We start from the raw sequence: 13,500 nt of genomic DNA, 5'->3' as shown, positions 1-13,500 counted from the left end.
TTTATTTTTGAGATGGAGTCTACCCTGTCACGCAGACTGGAGTGCAATAGCACGATCTTGGCTTGCGGCAACCTCCACCTGCCGGGTTCAAGCCAGTCTCCTGCCTCAGCTTCCTGAGTAGCTGGGACTACAGGCTCATGCCACCAACCCCATCTAATTTTTGTATTTTTAGTAGAGACGGGGTTTCACCATGTTGGCCAGGATGGTCTTGATCTCGTGACCTCGTGATCCGCCTGCCTCAGCCTCCCAAAGTGCTGGGATTACAGGAGTGAGCCACCGTGCCCAGCCAGATATTAGCTTTTATTGTTAATAAATGCCCTGAAGTGCCATTGTTACTAGAATAGTCTGCCCAAGGTATAGTGGAGGCCACCAGAACACCAGTTCCCCCTGTTCTGCCACGTTCATGTTTACAGGAGGAGTGGTCAATAAAGACTTCAGGGAGGAGGTGTCACCTGATGCAGGCCTCACAAAAGTGTGAGAAGTGTGCCCTGGGCAGCCAGTGCCTGACTTGAAGTGTAAGTTTAAAAAACACACAAATGACATGGAGATCCCATGGGACTAGGTTTGGGACACAGCAGTCCCTGTTTCTGCTGGCACGGCCTTTCTTTTTTCCTTTTTTTTTGGCGGGGGGGGACAGAGTCTTGCTCTGTCACCAGGCACCAGGCTGGAGTGCAGGAGCGAGATCTTGGCTCACTGCAACCTCTGCCTCCCGGGTTCAAGCAATTCTCCTGCCTCAGCCTCCTGAAGTAGCTGGGACTATAGGCGCGTGCCACCATGACCAGCTAATTTTTGTATTTTAGTAGAAATGGGGTTTCACCATGTTGGCCAGGATGGTCTTGATCTTTTGACCTTTTGATCTGCCCACCTCAGCCTCCCAGAGTGCTGGGATTACAGGCGTGAGCCACCACGCCCAGCCTCCTTTTTCTTTCCATTTTTTTTGAGACAGTCTTGCTCTGTTGCTCAGGCTGGAGCGCAGTGGTGCAGTCTTGGCTCACTGCAACCTCCGCCTCCTGGGTTCAAGCGATTAGCCTGTCTCAGGCTCCCAAGTAGTTGCCACCATGCCCGACTAATTTTTATATTTTTAGTAGAGATGGGGTTTCACCATGTTGGCCAGGCTGGTTTTGAATTCCTGGCTTCAAGTGATCCACCTCCCATGGCCTCCCAAAGTGCTGGGATTACAGGCTTGAGCCACCAGGCCTAGCCAGCATGGCCTTTCTCAAAGGCTCTTAAAAGAGGACTCTTGGCTGAATGCAGTGGCTCACACCTGTAATCCCAGCATTTTGGAGGGCTGAGGTGGGTAGATCACGTGGTCAGGAGTTTGAGACCAGTCTGACCAACATGGTAAAACATCATTTCTATTAAAAATATTTTTTTAATTAGCTGGGTGTGGTGGCAAGCACCTGCAATCCCAGCTACTGAGGAGGCTGAGGCAGGAGAATCGCTTGAACCTGGGAGACAGAGGTTGCAGTGAGCCAAGATCACACCACTGCACTCCAGCCTGGGTGACAGAGCAAGACTCTGTCTTAAAAAAAAAAAAAAAAAGAGGGCTTTTAAAATCCCTCCCTATAGACACTCACACCAAGTCACACACCCACTCATCCAGAGCATCTTCCCTTCAGTGGTTTAAATGACCTTTAATAGAAACTCTCTAGTTTCTGACAGTCTGTCCCTCTGTTAAGAGGCATCCAGGACAGGATGACCCAGTGCAGTGTGTGGACCTGTCACTCCCCTCCCCCCAGGCAAGTGGAGGATTCAGCTGTGCACAGATGCCTCTTCTGTCTCCCAAGAGGTTCTCTGGAGTCTCCATCTCCAGGGGACTACGGTTTGCTCTCATGACCAGCCATGGAGGCAGAAGTCCCAGACTCAGGGCGGCCACTTGAGTGTCATCCAGGTGTCTTTATCCCAAAACTTGAAGCGGACGTCCCTGGTGCTACAACTGTGCCTGGGAGAAGCTCTGGCCATGGCTTCTCATCCAGATAATCTTTCTGGGCAACTTGGGGAAGCCCCTGGTCTGTAAAGTCTCACCCCATGGAAGAGGTAGAGGTAGGGGGACGTGGTTTTTCAGGAAGACAGGTTGGAGAGGACGAGTCACTACAAAGCAGTAAAAGTGAATGGTGTCTCCACGTGCTGGGTCCAGAGCACCACGGAGAGCCCCAGCCATGGAGGTGTGCCCCGCCTTTGGCCTGCAGGAATCTCTCTGACTCTCTCTGATTGGTGGTTCCAAGAGCAATGGAAGTCAAAAGCCAAGAGGCTGGACTGGGTTCCCTGGGACTCCAAGATCCCAGAGGCTGCTGAGCAGTGGTTGTCGGCAAAGAAGAAAGGTCCCAGGGGGCCAGGCCTGGCCAATTAGGGATCGACAAAGGAGACTGCGATGTAGCGGGTGCCCCTGGTGGTGGGGAGCCCCTCGTGGTAATGCGTGAGTCGTCCAGGGTGCATGAGGGTCCAGCCCTTTCTCGGGGCTCGGATGGAGCAGTTGTAGCGCAGGAATCGACAGCCCCCACCCTGGGAGACAGAAAGCATCAGTGCCCTTTCCCTGCCGCCCGCTGCCCGTCTGTTCTCCGGTATGTCACGGCCAAGTGGCCCTCAGCACTGCTGACCTGGGGATGCCACAAGCTGCCTAAGGAAGACACTAAATAAAGAGTAGAGGCCGGGCACGGTGGCTCATGCCTGTAATCCCAGCACTTTGGGAGGCCAAGGCAGGTGGATCACCTGAGGTCAGTGTAAGGCTGGTTGCCTGGCCGGGAGTTCGGACTCGCCCATCTCCCGCCCCGCTTGAAAATTTACATTATGTCAATCATCTAGCTCCGCCTTGGAAATCCCCTCTGCTCTGGGTACCTAGCCCCACCCTTGGAAATCTCCTCTGCACTCAGCACTTAGCTCGCTCACCGGAAATCCTACCTACCTACCAATAGCAGCTCACCCCGTCCACATTCTGTTTCTCCAAATCCAATGGAACGCCTTCACTGCCTATAAATCCCAACTCCTGAGCGGAATCAGTGTGACCTCCCTGGGAGAGCCCAGGGATTACAGAACCTTTCCCAGGAGCTGAATAAATTGGCATCTAATTTTCTTGTGGTGGTCTCAGTTTCCTCGTTTTTAACTCGGCAATAAATCTGCAGAGAATAAACTTTACAGTCAGGAGTTCAAAACCAGCCTGGGCAACATGGTAAGGTCCATCTATACTAAAAATACAAAAACCAGCTCGGCATGGCAGTGTGCACCTGTAATCCCAGCTATTCGGGAGGCTGAGGCAGAATCACTTGAACCTGGGAGGTAGAGGTTGCAGTGAGCCCTGAGATCATGCCACTACACTCTAGCCTGGGCCCCTGGGTGACAGAGTAAGACTCTGTCTCAAAAACTCAACAAAACAAAAAGAGTAAGTGATCAAGAGCTCTGGCTTTGGAGTCAGGCAGCCGTGGGCAAATGTCACCTCCATTCTCTTTTTTTTTCTGGGACTGAGTCTCACTCTGTTGCCAGGCTGGAGTGCAGTGGCGCGATCTCGGCTCACTGCAACCTCCACCTCCCAGGTTCAAGTGATTCTCATGCCTCAGCCTCCCGAGTAGCTGGGATTACAGGCACGCACCACTGCACTCAGCTAAGTTTTTGTATTTTTAATAGAGACAGGGTTTCACCAGGTTGGCCAGGATGGTTTCAATCTCCTGACCTTGTGATCTGCCCGCCTCAGCCTCGCAAAGAGCTGGGATTACAGGCGTGAGCTACCGCACCCGGCCAACCCCACTCTTGACTAACTGTGAGCAACCTGAGCTTCGGTTTCCCCTTCTGTAAAATAGGGGTTAAACAGAACAGGGTTGTGAGGAACATGTTACAAATAAGAGCTGAGGACTGAGTTTCCCAGCCTCACCGCTATAGACACTTAGTTGTGGAAGCTGCCCTGGGCATCGCTGACTTCTACCCAGTAGATGCCAGCAGCCCCTCACAGCCGTAGCAACCAAATCTGTCTCCAGGCATTGCCATTGTCCCTTGGAGGGCACAATTGCTCCTGGTTGAGAATCCTTGGATTAGGGATGCCTGATATGTTGTAAGCTCAAAAAATTATAGCTCCAGCCTTAGTAACATAGTAAAACCCCATCTCTGCAAACAAGAAAAAAAACTAGATGGGCATGGTGGCACACGCCTGTGGTCCCAACTACTTGGGAGGGTAAGGTGGGAGGATTGCTTGGGCCCAGGAGGTGGAGGCTGCAGTGATGTGTGATCCTGCCACTGCACTCTAGCCTGGGTGACAGAGCGAGACCCTGCCTCAAAAAAAAAAAAAAAAAAAAAGATTATAGCCGTTTTTATAAGTGTTCTTCATAGCACCCAGCCCAGGGTTAAGTCAAAAAAACCTTTTTTTTATTTTTTTGGAGACGGCGTCTCACTCTGTTGCACAGGCTGGAGTGCAATGGCATGATATTGGCTCACTGCAACCTCCACCTCTTGGGTTCAACAAATTCTCATGCCTCTGCCTTCTGAGTAGCTAAGATTATAGGTGTGCGCCACCACGCCCAGCTAATTTTTGTATTTTTTAAGTAGAGATGGGATTTCCTCATGTTGGGCAGGCTGATCTCAAACTCCTGGCCTCAAGTGATCTGCCTGCCTCGGCCTCCCAAACTACTGGGATTACAGGCATAAGCCACCATGCCCAGCCCAAAAATCTCTTAAAATTGTAGCTTAGGAGCCTGGCTCCTCCCTCCTACTAAATCGTGGCCCCTTCCAGGAAGCCCTCCCAAGGGCCAATACCCTTTTTTTCTGGTTCTCTGGTGCTGGCTACCCAGGGCCCTCTGCTTCAACCACCCTGAAGGCTCTCCCCAGCCAGCCCTCCTCAAACCCACTGCTGGCCCCTTGACCCTGGCTGGTTCCGGCTCACCTCATAGTCTACCCCAACTCGGTTCAGGGCGATGTTGATGGTAAAGGTGGAGGCATCATGGTGCGGCATCAGCGAGGGCTGTTCATCAGGCTTGTAGCGGACGACAAAGGCCAGGTCAAACTGGGCCTGTACCAAGGCAGGGGGACGAGAGAGCCCATGTTAGTCGAGGAGGCCGCAAAGGCCAGGAGAGGCGGGTGCACAAACGGGGCTTCGTCTGGTCACTGCAGGTCAGCTCACAGTGGGCAAGTCTGCATGGGGCTGTGTGCTTCAGTGCCTGCAACTGCTTGACACAGAAAAGGTTGTCAACAAAAATGTATGGACAGAGGAGAGACAGGGAAGGAGAAGAGGAAGAGGGGGCGGAGGGGGAGGAAGGAGGAAGGAAGAAGGAAGAAGGAAGAAGGAAGAAGGAAGGAAGGAAGGAAGGAGGGAGAAACCAAAGGGAAGGAGGCCAGGCACGGTGGAATGCCTGTAATTCCAGCACTTTGGGAGGCTGAGAGGGGCAGATCACCTGAGGTCAGGAGTTTGAGACCAGGCTGGCCAACATGGTGAAACCCTGTCTCTGCTAAAAATACAAAAAAAATAGCTGGGCGTGGTAGTGGGCATCTGTAATCCCAGCTACTTGGGAGGCTGAGGCAGGAGGGTCGCTTGAACCCGAGAGGCGGAGGTTGCAGCAGTGAGCCAAGATCGTGCCATTGCACCAGCCTGGGAGACAAAAGCGAAACTCAGTCTCAAAAAAAAAGGAAAGGAAGGAATGAAAAGACAAAGACAAAGGGAGGCATCTAATCCTCACAGCCCTTTCTGGCAACTATCCAGGCTGGATTCCCTGAGGCAGGACCCAGGCACATGGCCGGGAGGTATCTGGAGAAACCAGGGGACTGAGGAAGCAACTGAATGAGGACTGGAGAGAGCCAAAGTGGCAGCAGACAGACATGGGAATGACAGCACTGGAAAGAATGGTGACAATTAACCGAGCTCAGCCAGATCATTATTTACATGGAACCACAGTAAGCATTCAAAGGATGAATGACAGCTGTCAGTAACAAGGAGGTCAGGGTTTTCCTCACTTTTGGAAGAAGGCTGCTTTGGAAGAGGCAGGGCCCAGGCGTGGCACACAGGCTTCTAGCTAGGGAGGGAGTGGGCACTCTGGCCAGCTAAGCACGGTGGTGGGAGTGGTGCTTTTTTGGTGGGCTGGTGCAGGAGCCACTGAGGCAGGGTTAATGACATGGAAGAAAGATTCAAAATGGCTAAGGTTTGGCCAGGCATGGTGGCTCATGCCTGTAATCCCAGCACTTTTGGAGGCTGAGGCTGATGGATCACTTGAGGTCAAGAGTTCGAGACCAGCCTAGCCCACATGGTGAAACCCTGTCTCTACTAAAAATAAAAAACTTAGCTGGGTGTGGTGGCATGTGCTTGTAATCCCAGCTACTGGGGAGGCTGAGGCAGGAGAATTGCTTGAAGCCAGGAGGCGGAGGTTGCAGTGAGCCCAGTTCATGCCACTGTACTCCAGCCTGGGCAACAAAGCAAAACTCTATCTCAAAAAAAACAAAGGCTGGGCACAGTGGCTCACACCTGTAATTCCAGCACTTTGGGAAGCTGAGGTGGGATGATCACGAGGTCAGGAGTTCAAGACAAGCCTGGCCAAGATGGTGAAACCCCATCTCTATTAAAAATACAAAAAAAAACCAGCCAGGTGTGGTGTTGAGCTCCTGTAATCCCAGCCACTTGGGAGGCTGAGGCAGAGAATTGCTTGAACCTGGGAGGTGGAGGTTGCAGTGAGTTGAGATCACACCACTGTATACTCCAGCCTGGAAGATGAAGCAAGATTCCCCCTCAAAAAAAAAAAAAAAAAAAGAAAAGGGACTGAGGTCATAGGCCACAGGCTAGAGGCTGACTGGCTCCAGGTGCCCACCCCAGCACCCTGCCTTCACACGCACTACCAGATGGAGGGGTCGCGTATGGTGAGACCTCACTCCTGCCTGGGGACCAAATACCCAGGCCGCTCCCATAAGCTGGGAATGCTCCTCCACCCCTTCCTCAGCCCCCCAGCCCCGCCAGACTCTCCAGCCTCCACCTATCCCTGGCCCTTCCACCCATGCCCCCAACTCTACCCCACCCCTCCCACCCCGTCCCCCTGCCCCACACTGGCCGCCACCTCCCCACCAACTCCTGCCCCTCCCAGTCTTTCCACTCCCTCACTTCTGTTCCCCCTGCCCCTCCAGGCCTCCCACCCCTACTCACCCCTGCCCCTCCCAAGCCCCCTACTCCTCCCCACCCCTCCCAGCTTCTCCACCACTTCCCACCCCACCCCTGCTCTTCACAGCCTCTCCACCCTCAACGCCATCCCCACCTCTCTGTCTTGCCCCTCCCATCCTTGTCCCTCCCACCTTCACCTCCCACCCCAGCCCCACCGGTCTCAGTCACTCCACCCACACCCCACCCAACTGCCCCCGCACCCTGGCTATGCCCAGGCTTGCCCACCCTGGTGTAGTAGCCGGGGTAGAGCTTCTCGGTCATGGGCGCAATGTACTCCAGCAGGAACTTGTGCCACTCCCGCTCAAAGCCGATCTGGTTCATGTGGATGTCAATGGTCGGCACGTTCTCATAGCCACCCTGGATGCGGTTGTCCTGGAGGTGACCGAGGCCAGTGTTTAGGTGGAATTCTCTAGGATGGCCCCAGGCTCTGTCTACTCCCTTCCCCCTCCACCTGGGGATGTGACAGGGCCATGTTATATTACATGACAAAACTGAACGGGCTTTGCAGATACAGTTAAGGCCCCTAATCAGTTGACTTTGGGTTGATCAAAAGGGAGACTACCTGACTTACTAGGTAAGTCATGGAAAGAAAGACCTTCTTTTTTTGGAGACAGGGTATCGCTCTGTTGCACAGGTTAGAGTGCGGTGGCACAACTTTGGCTCACTGCAGCCTCAACCTCCCAGGCCTAAGTGATCCTCCCACCTCACCCTCCCAAGTAGCTGGGACTACAGGCACACACCATCATGCCCAACTAATTTTATTTCTTTTTAAAAAATTTTTAATTTGTTTTTTTTTGAGACAGAGTCTTACTCTGTTGCCCAGGCTAGAGTGCAATGCGGTAGTCTCGGCTCACTGCAACCTCTACCACCCGAGTTCAAGCGATTCTCCTGCATCAGCCTCCTGAATAGCTGAAATGACAGGTGCATGCCACCACACCTGATTGATCTGTGTGTTTATAATAGAGATGGGGTTTCATCATGTTGGCCAGATTGGTCTTGAATTCCCGACCTCAGGTGATCTGCCTAACTTGGTTTTCCAAAGTGCAGAGATTATAGGCGTGAGCCACCGTGCCTGGCCACCATTGCACTCTACCTAGGTGATAAGCAAAACTCCGCTTCAAAAAAAAAAAACAGAAAATTAGTTGGGCATGGTGGCCAGCACCTATAATCCCAGCTACTCGGGAGGCTGAGGCAGGAGAATCGCTTGAACTCAGGAGGCAGAGGTTGCAGTGAGCTGAGATCACACCACTGCACTCCAGCCTGGGCAACAGAGCAAGACTCCATCTCAGAGAAAAAAAAAAGAACTTAGAAAATGAGAGGTGGATTGGGGCTTGAAGTGCATAGGAGATATGAATATTGTAAAACTGTCAAGAGATGAAAAATTCCTTTCTAAAGTTTCTCTTCTGTGAAAGGGGTGAAGGCAAAGTTTGCTTACTAGGTAATGTTGCCTTTATGTACAGTGGTGTATTTTTATTAAAGATTGTGCTCTTTTAGGCCGGGCGCGGTGGCTCACGCCTGTAATCCCAGCACTTTGGGAGGCCGAGGCGGGTGGATCACGAGGTCAAGAGATCGAGACCATCCTGGTCAACATGGTGAAACCCCGTCTCTACTAAATATACAAAAAATTAGCTGGGCATGGTGGTGCGTGCCTGTAATCCCAGCTACTCAGGAGGCTGAGGCAGGAGAATTGCCTGAACCCAGGAGGCGGAGGTTGCGGTGAGCCGAGATCGCGCCATTGCACTCCAGCCTGGGTAACAAGAGCGAAACTCCGTCTCAAAAAAAAAAAAAAAAAAAAAAAAAAGATTGTGCTCTTTTATCAAAATCCTGTGGAAATAAATATTCTGGGATCATTAAAAAAAAAAAAAAAAAAAAAAATGGTGCCTTAGGCTGGGCATGGTAGCTCACGCCTGTAATCCCAGCACTTTGCGGGGCTGAGGACGGCAGATCACTTGAGGCCAGGAGTTCCAGACCAGTCTGGCCAACATGGCGAAACCCAGTCTCTACTAAAAATATAAAAATTAGCCAGGCATGGTGGCACATGCCTGTAGTCCCAGCTACTGGGGAGGCTGAGGTAGGAGAATCACTTAAACTCGGGAAGGGGAGGTTGCAGTGAGCTGAGATCATGCCACTGAACTCCTGCCTGGGTGACAGAGCGAGACACTGTCTCAAAAAAATAAATAAATAAATGTACACACACACACACACACACACACACACGCAATTAAATAAATAAGTATACAAAGATTAGCTGGGCACGGTGGTACACGTCTATAATCCCAGCTACTCGGGAAGCTGAGGCATAAGAATCTCTTGAACCTGGAAGGTGGAGTGAACCAAGACCGCATCACTGCACTCTAGCCTGGGCAAGAGAGTGAGACTCTGTCTCCAGATAAATTAATTAATTAAAGAAAAAAAGAAAATGAAATGGTGCCTAGTTTACGACCAGCCCAGGTAACGTAGCAAGATTCCATCTCTATTATTTAAAAAAAGAAAATGAAAACAATGGTGTCAGGCCGGGCGCGGTGGCTCAAGCCTGTAATCCCAGCACTTTGGGAGGCCGAGGCGGGCAGATCACGAGGTCAAGAGATCGAGACCATCCTGGTCAATATGGTGAAACCCCGTCTCTACTAAAAATACTAAGAATTAGCTGGGCATGGTGGCGCGTGCCTGTAATCCCAGCTACTCAGGAGGCTGAGGCAGGAGAATTGCCTAAACCCAGGAGGCGGAGGTTGCCGTGAGCCGAGATCGCGCCATTGCACTCCAGCCTGGGTAACAAGAGCGAAACTCCGTCTCAAAAAAAAAAAAAAAAAAAACAATGGTGTCTGAACTTTCCAGGACAGGTACAGGTGTGGGATCCTCGCTCAGGGAACACAGAGCCTCCCACACTCACCAGGCCACCTGCTCCTGGTATCTGATGAACCTCTCATCCCACCTTGGCCTCTTCCTCCCCATTCCTCCCGGGGGAAGTCTAGGGAAGGAAGCTAAGCCATTCCAATAGCAAACCAGGAACTGAAAACCTAGTAGCTTACGGCCAAGGTGGCTCAAAGCCACACAGTGGCATTGGCGGCTTGGGGACCAACTCCATCTCGGGTTACTCAATCCCTCTAACATCTGCCAGCACGCCTGTGTCAAGAGTCCCAGAGAGGGCGGTTGGGCCAGCTTGCCAGGAGAAGACCTCAGACAGTAAGTGGCACTGGTGGAGAGGTGGCCTCCCTGTGGCCCCAGCCCAGGCATCAGGTCCCACCTTGTTGTCGCCCAGAGACCACTGGCCAAAGTGCTCCATTTCCTCCACCAGCTCGTCACAGGCCGCTTCCGTGAAGATGGGGAACCAGTAGACATCCGGGCAGGGCTGGGGAGGTCAGGGACTCAGTCAAGGGGGTCCCCCACATCCTCCTCCCTCTGCAGGGCCCCACACCCGAGCCAGGGAGCCCTCCAAGTGTCCCCGGGGAGCAGGGGCTTGTCAATCCTGGAGAGACTGAGTGAGCTCCTAAAGGGAGAAGGAGGCAGAGCCCAAAGACTTTCCCAGCCAAGGTCACAGAGCTACCAGCACCAGGGCCAGGAGAGGAACGTAGGCATGGAGGGAGGGAGGGGGCAGAGGCCCAGGCCTGGGGGAAGCAGACATTAGTGAGTGGAGAGAAGTGGCCACTCCTCGTACTGTCCAGGCATGATGGGCCACAGGAACAATCACATTCGGGATGTTTCTCTCCTTCCTGCTGGGGCCAGGGAGAGAGGCCCTGCAGACCTCCACAGCCAACAGCAGGAAAGTGCCAAGGGGAAGGGCCATCCCGCTGTCCCCCACTCCCATCCCGCTGCCCCCACTCCCATCCCGCTGCCCCCACTCCCGTCCCGCTGCCCCCACTCCCATCCCGCTGCCCCCACTCCCGTCCCGCTGCCCCCCACTTCAATCCTGCTGCCCCCCTACTCCCCCAGGGCAGCCAGTTTCCCTTCTGTGCCCTGCCCCCTGCAGCAGGCGAGGCTGGTCCAAGAGGGTGCTCATGGCCCTTACCGTCTCCACCAGCTTCCCCGCCAGGGCCTTGGTGTAGTTCACATGGATGTACTTCTCTTTCCAGTCCTGCAGGGAGTGGGAAGTAGGCTGGGGTGCTCACCATTGGCTCAACTGCATGGGATGCTCCAAGAGGGCTCCTCCCCACAGAACCCTCAAAGTGGGAGTGACGGTGTACATGCCTGGGGGAGGCAGGTGTTCAACTGTGCCCACTGGGTGCGTGTGTGTTGTCTGGGTGCACAGCTGTGCCCATGGGAGGTGGCGTCTCCACATGTATGTACATGTGTGTGCCTGTGTGTACATGTCTGTGTGCTGGCATGTGCATACATATACCCATTAGCTGCGAGCTCCCAGCGTCTAAAAACAGTCACAACTGACCAGGCACGGTGGCTCACGCTTGTAATCTTAGCACTTTGGGAGACTGGGAGTTCGAGACCAGCCTGGCCAACACAGTAAAACCCCACCTCCACCAAAAGTACAAAAATTAGCTGGGCACGGTGGCAGGCACCTGCAATCCCAGTTACTCAGGAAGCTGAGGCAGGAGAACCCCTTGAACCCGCGAGTCAGAAACCGCAGTGAGCCAAGATCGCACCACTGCACTCCAGCCTGGGTGACAGAGGTAGACTCTGTTTCAATTAAAAAAAAAAAAAGAGCCGGGCGCGGTGGCTCAAGCCTGTAATCCCAGCACTTTGGGAGGCTGAGGCGGGTGGATCACGAGGTCGAGAGATCGAGACCATCCTGGTCAACATGGTGAAACCCCGCCTCTACTAAAAATACAAAAAATTAGCTGGGCATGGTGGCACGTGCCTGTAATCCCAGCTACTCAGGAGGCTGAGGCAGGAGAATTGCTTGAACCCAGGAGGCGGAGGTTGCGGTGAGCCGAGATCGCGCCATTGCACTCCAGCCTGGGTAACAAGAGTGAAACTCTGTCTCAAAAAAAAAAAAAAAAAAAAAAAAAAAAAAAAGTAGTCACACTGTCTCCGCTTCTGATCATCACAACACCCTCACAGGCAAGACAGGCTGGGACAGTATACCCATTTTAGAGCTAGAATAACTGCGGTCCCCAAAGTTGAGAGGCTCAGCTAAGTCACAGGTGACGGCAATCTGGGCCACAAACCAGGCCTCTGAGTCCTGGTCCCCCGCTCCAATAGATAGTGTTGCCTCTCTGGACACCCTTCTCTCCCTACCCAAATTCTGCCTACAGCCCGCTGTGGTGAAGGGAGGGTGGCAGGTAGCCTACAGGGGTCCTGGCTATTGTAAGGTTCTGAGAGGGAAGTGCCTCAGACTGCAGGATCCCTGGGCCCCTCTGCTCCCAGTCGCTGTGTGCCCACCCCAGCCTTACCTCGGGGTTGCTGAACACCTCCCAGAGGTCGTTGTGCAGGTGGGTGGTGCGGTAGTTGTCCAGAGAGAGCAGGTGGCCAAGGCCGTGCCGGTTGGTCAGGAACATGAACACATCCTGGGAAGAGCAGGTCCGATGGAAGAGGTCCTCCCCCACCCCTCCCCTGCACACTCCCAGACAGGCAACAGGGCAGCCTCCTTCACCCGCCAGATTAAAGTTCACAAGATCAGAGACCAAGTACAGTCACCCCTTTGTCCCCAGGGCCCAGCCCAGGCCTGACACTGAGGATTTGATGAGGGAAGTCTTCCCAGAGGACTGAACACAGAATGAAAGAAAAAGTGCTTAAAAGAAAAGGAGCATGGGCCAGGCACAGTGGCTCACGTCTGTAATCCCAGCACTTTGGGAGGCTGAGGCGGGCGGATTACAAGATCAGGAGTTCAAGACCAGCCTGGCCAACATGGTGAAACCCCGTCTCTACTAAAAATACAAAAATTAGCTGGGTGTGATGGCGCCTATAGTCCTAGCTACTCAGGAGGCTGAGGCAGGAGAATTGCTTGAATCTGGGAGGCGGGGGTTGCGGTGAGCTGAGATCTTGCAACTATACTCCAGCATGGGGGATAGAGTAAGACTCCGTCTCAGAAAAAGAAAATAAGAAAAAGAGTGTGTTCTGGTCCTGAAATGTTGGTCACAGTGGGAAACTTCATCTTGCTGCATGTTAAAAAAAAAAAAAATCACTGGGCACAGTGGCTCACGCCTGTAATCCCAGGACTTTGGGAGGCTGAGACGGGTGGATCACCTGAGGTCAGGAGTTTGAGACCAACCTGACCAACATGGAGAAACCTTGTCTCTATTAAAAATACAAAATTAGTGCCGGGCGCGGTGGCTCAAGCCTGTAATCCCAGCACTTTGGGAGGCCGAGGCGGGTGGATCACGAGGTCGAGAGATCGAGACCATCCTGGTCAACATGGTGAAACCCCGTCTCTACTAAAAATACAAAAAGTTAGCTGGGCATGGTGGCGTGTGCCTGTAATCCCAGCTACT

The 13,500-nt window shown here is 53.0% G+C and overlaps 1 protein-coding gene across 1 annotated transcript in view; it reads right to left on the bottom strand.

Annotated features, from left to right (window-relative positions):
* Window positions 1–1,614: 1,614 nt before the first annotated feature.
* Window positions 1,615–13,500, bottom strand: part of PLOD1 (procollagen-lysine,2-oxoglutarate 5-dioxygenase 1) — a 41,576-nt gene continuing 29,690 nt past the window's right edge. Inside the window, exons 14-19 of the mRNA XM_039473495.2 lie at window positions 12,463–12,576; window positions 11,124–11,189; window positions 10,362–10,466; window positions 7,343–7,489; window positions 4,865–4,990; window positions 1,615–2,502 (exon numbers count right to left, since the gene is read on the bottom strand). Of these exons, the coding sequence (XP_039329429.1) occupies window positions 2,347–2,502; window positions 4,865–4,990; window positions 7,343–7,489; window positions 10,362–10,466; window positions 11,124–11,189; window positions 12,463–12,576 (714 nt within the window). The 3' untranslated portion in view covers window positions 1,615–2,346. The remainder of the gene's footprint in view (window positions 2,503–4,864; window positions 4,991–7,342; window positions 7,490–10,361; window positions 10,467–11,123; window positions 11,190–12,462; window positions 12,577–13,500) is intronic.

Source organism: Saimiri boliviensis, chromosome 11, assembly GCF_048565385.1.
Source record: "Saimiri boliviensis isolate mSaiBol1 chromosome 11, mSaiBol1.pri, whole genome shotgun sequence".
Classification (NCBI taxonomy): domain Eukaryota; kingdom Metazoa; phylum Chordata; class Mammalia; order Primates; family Cebidae; genus Saimiri; species Saimiri boliviensis.
This window is presented reverse-complemented; position numbering and strand designations above follow the sequence as displayed.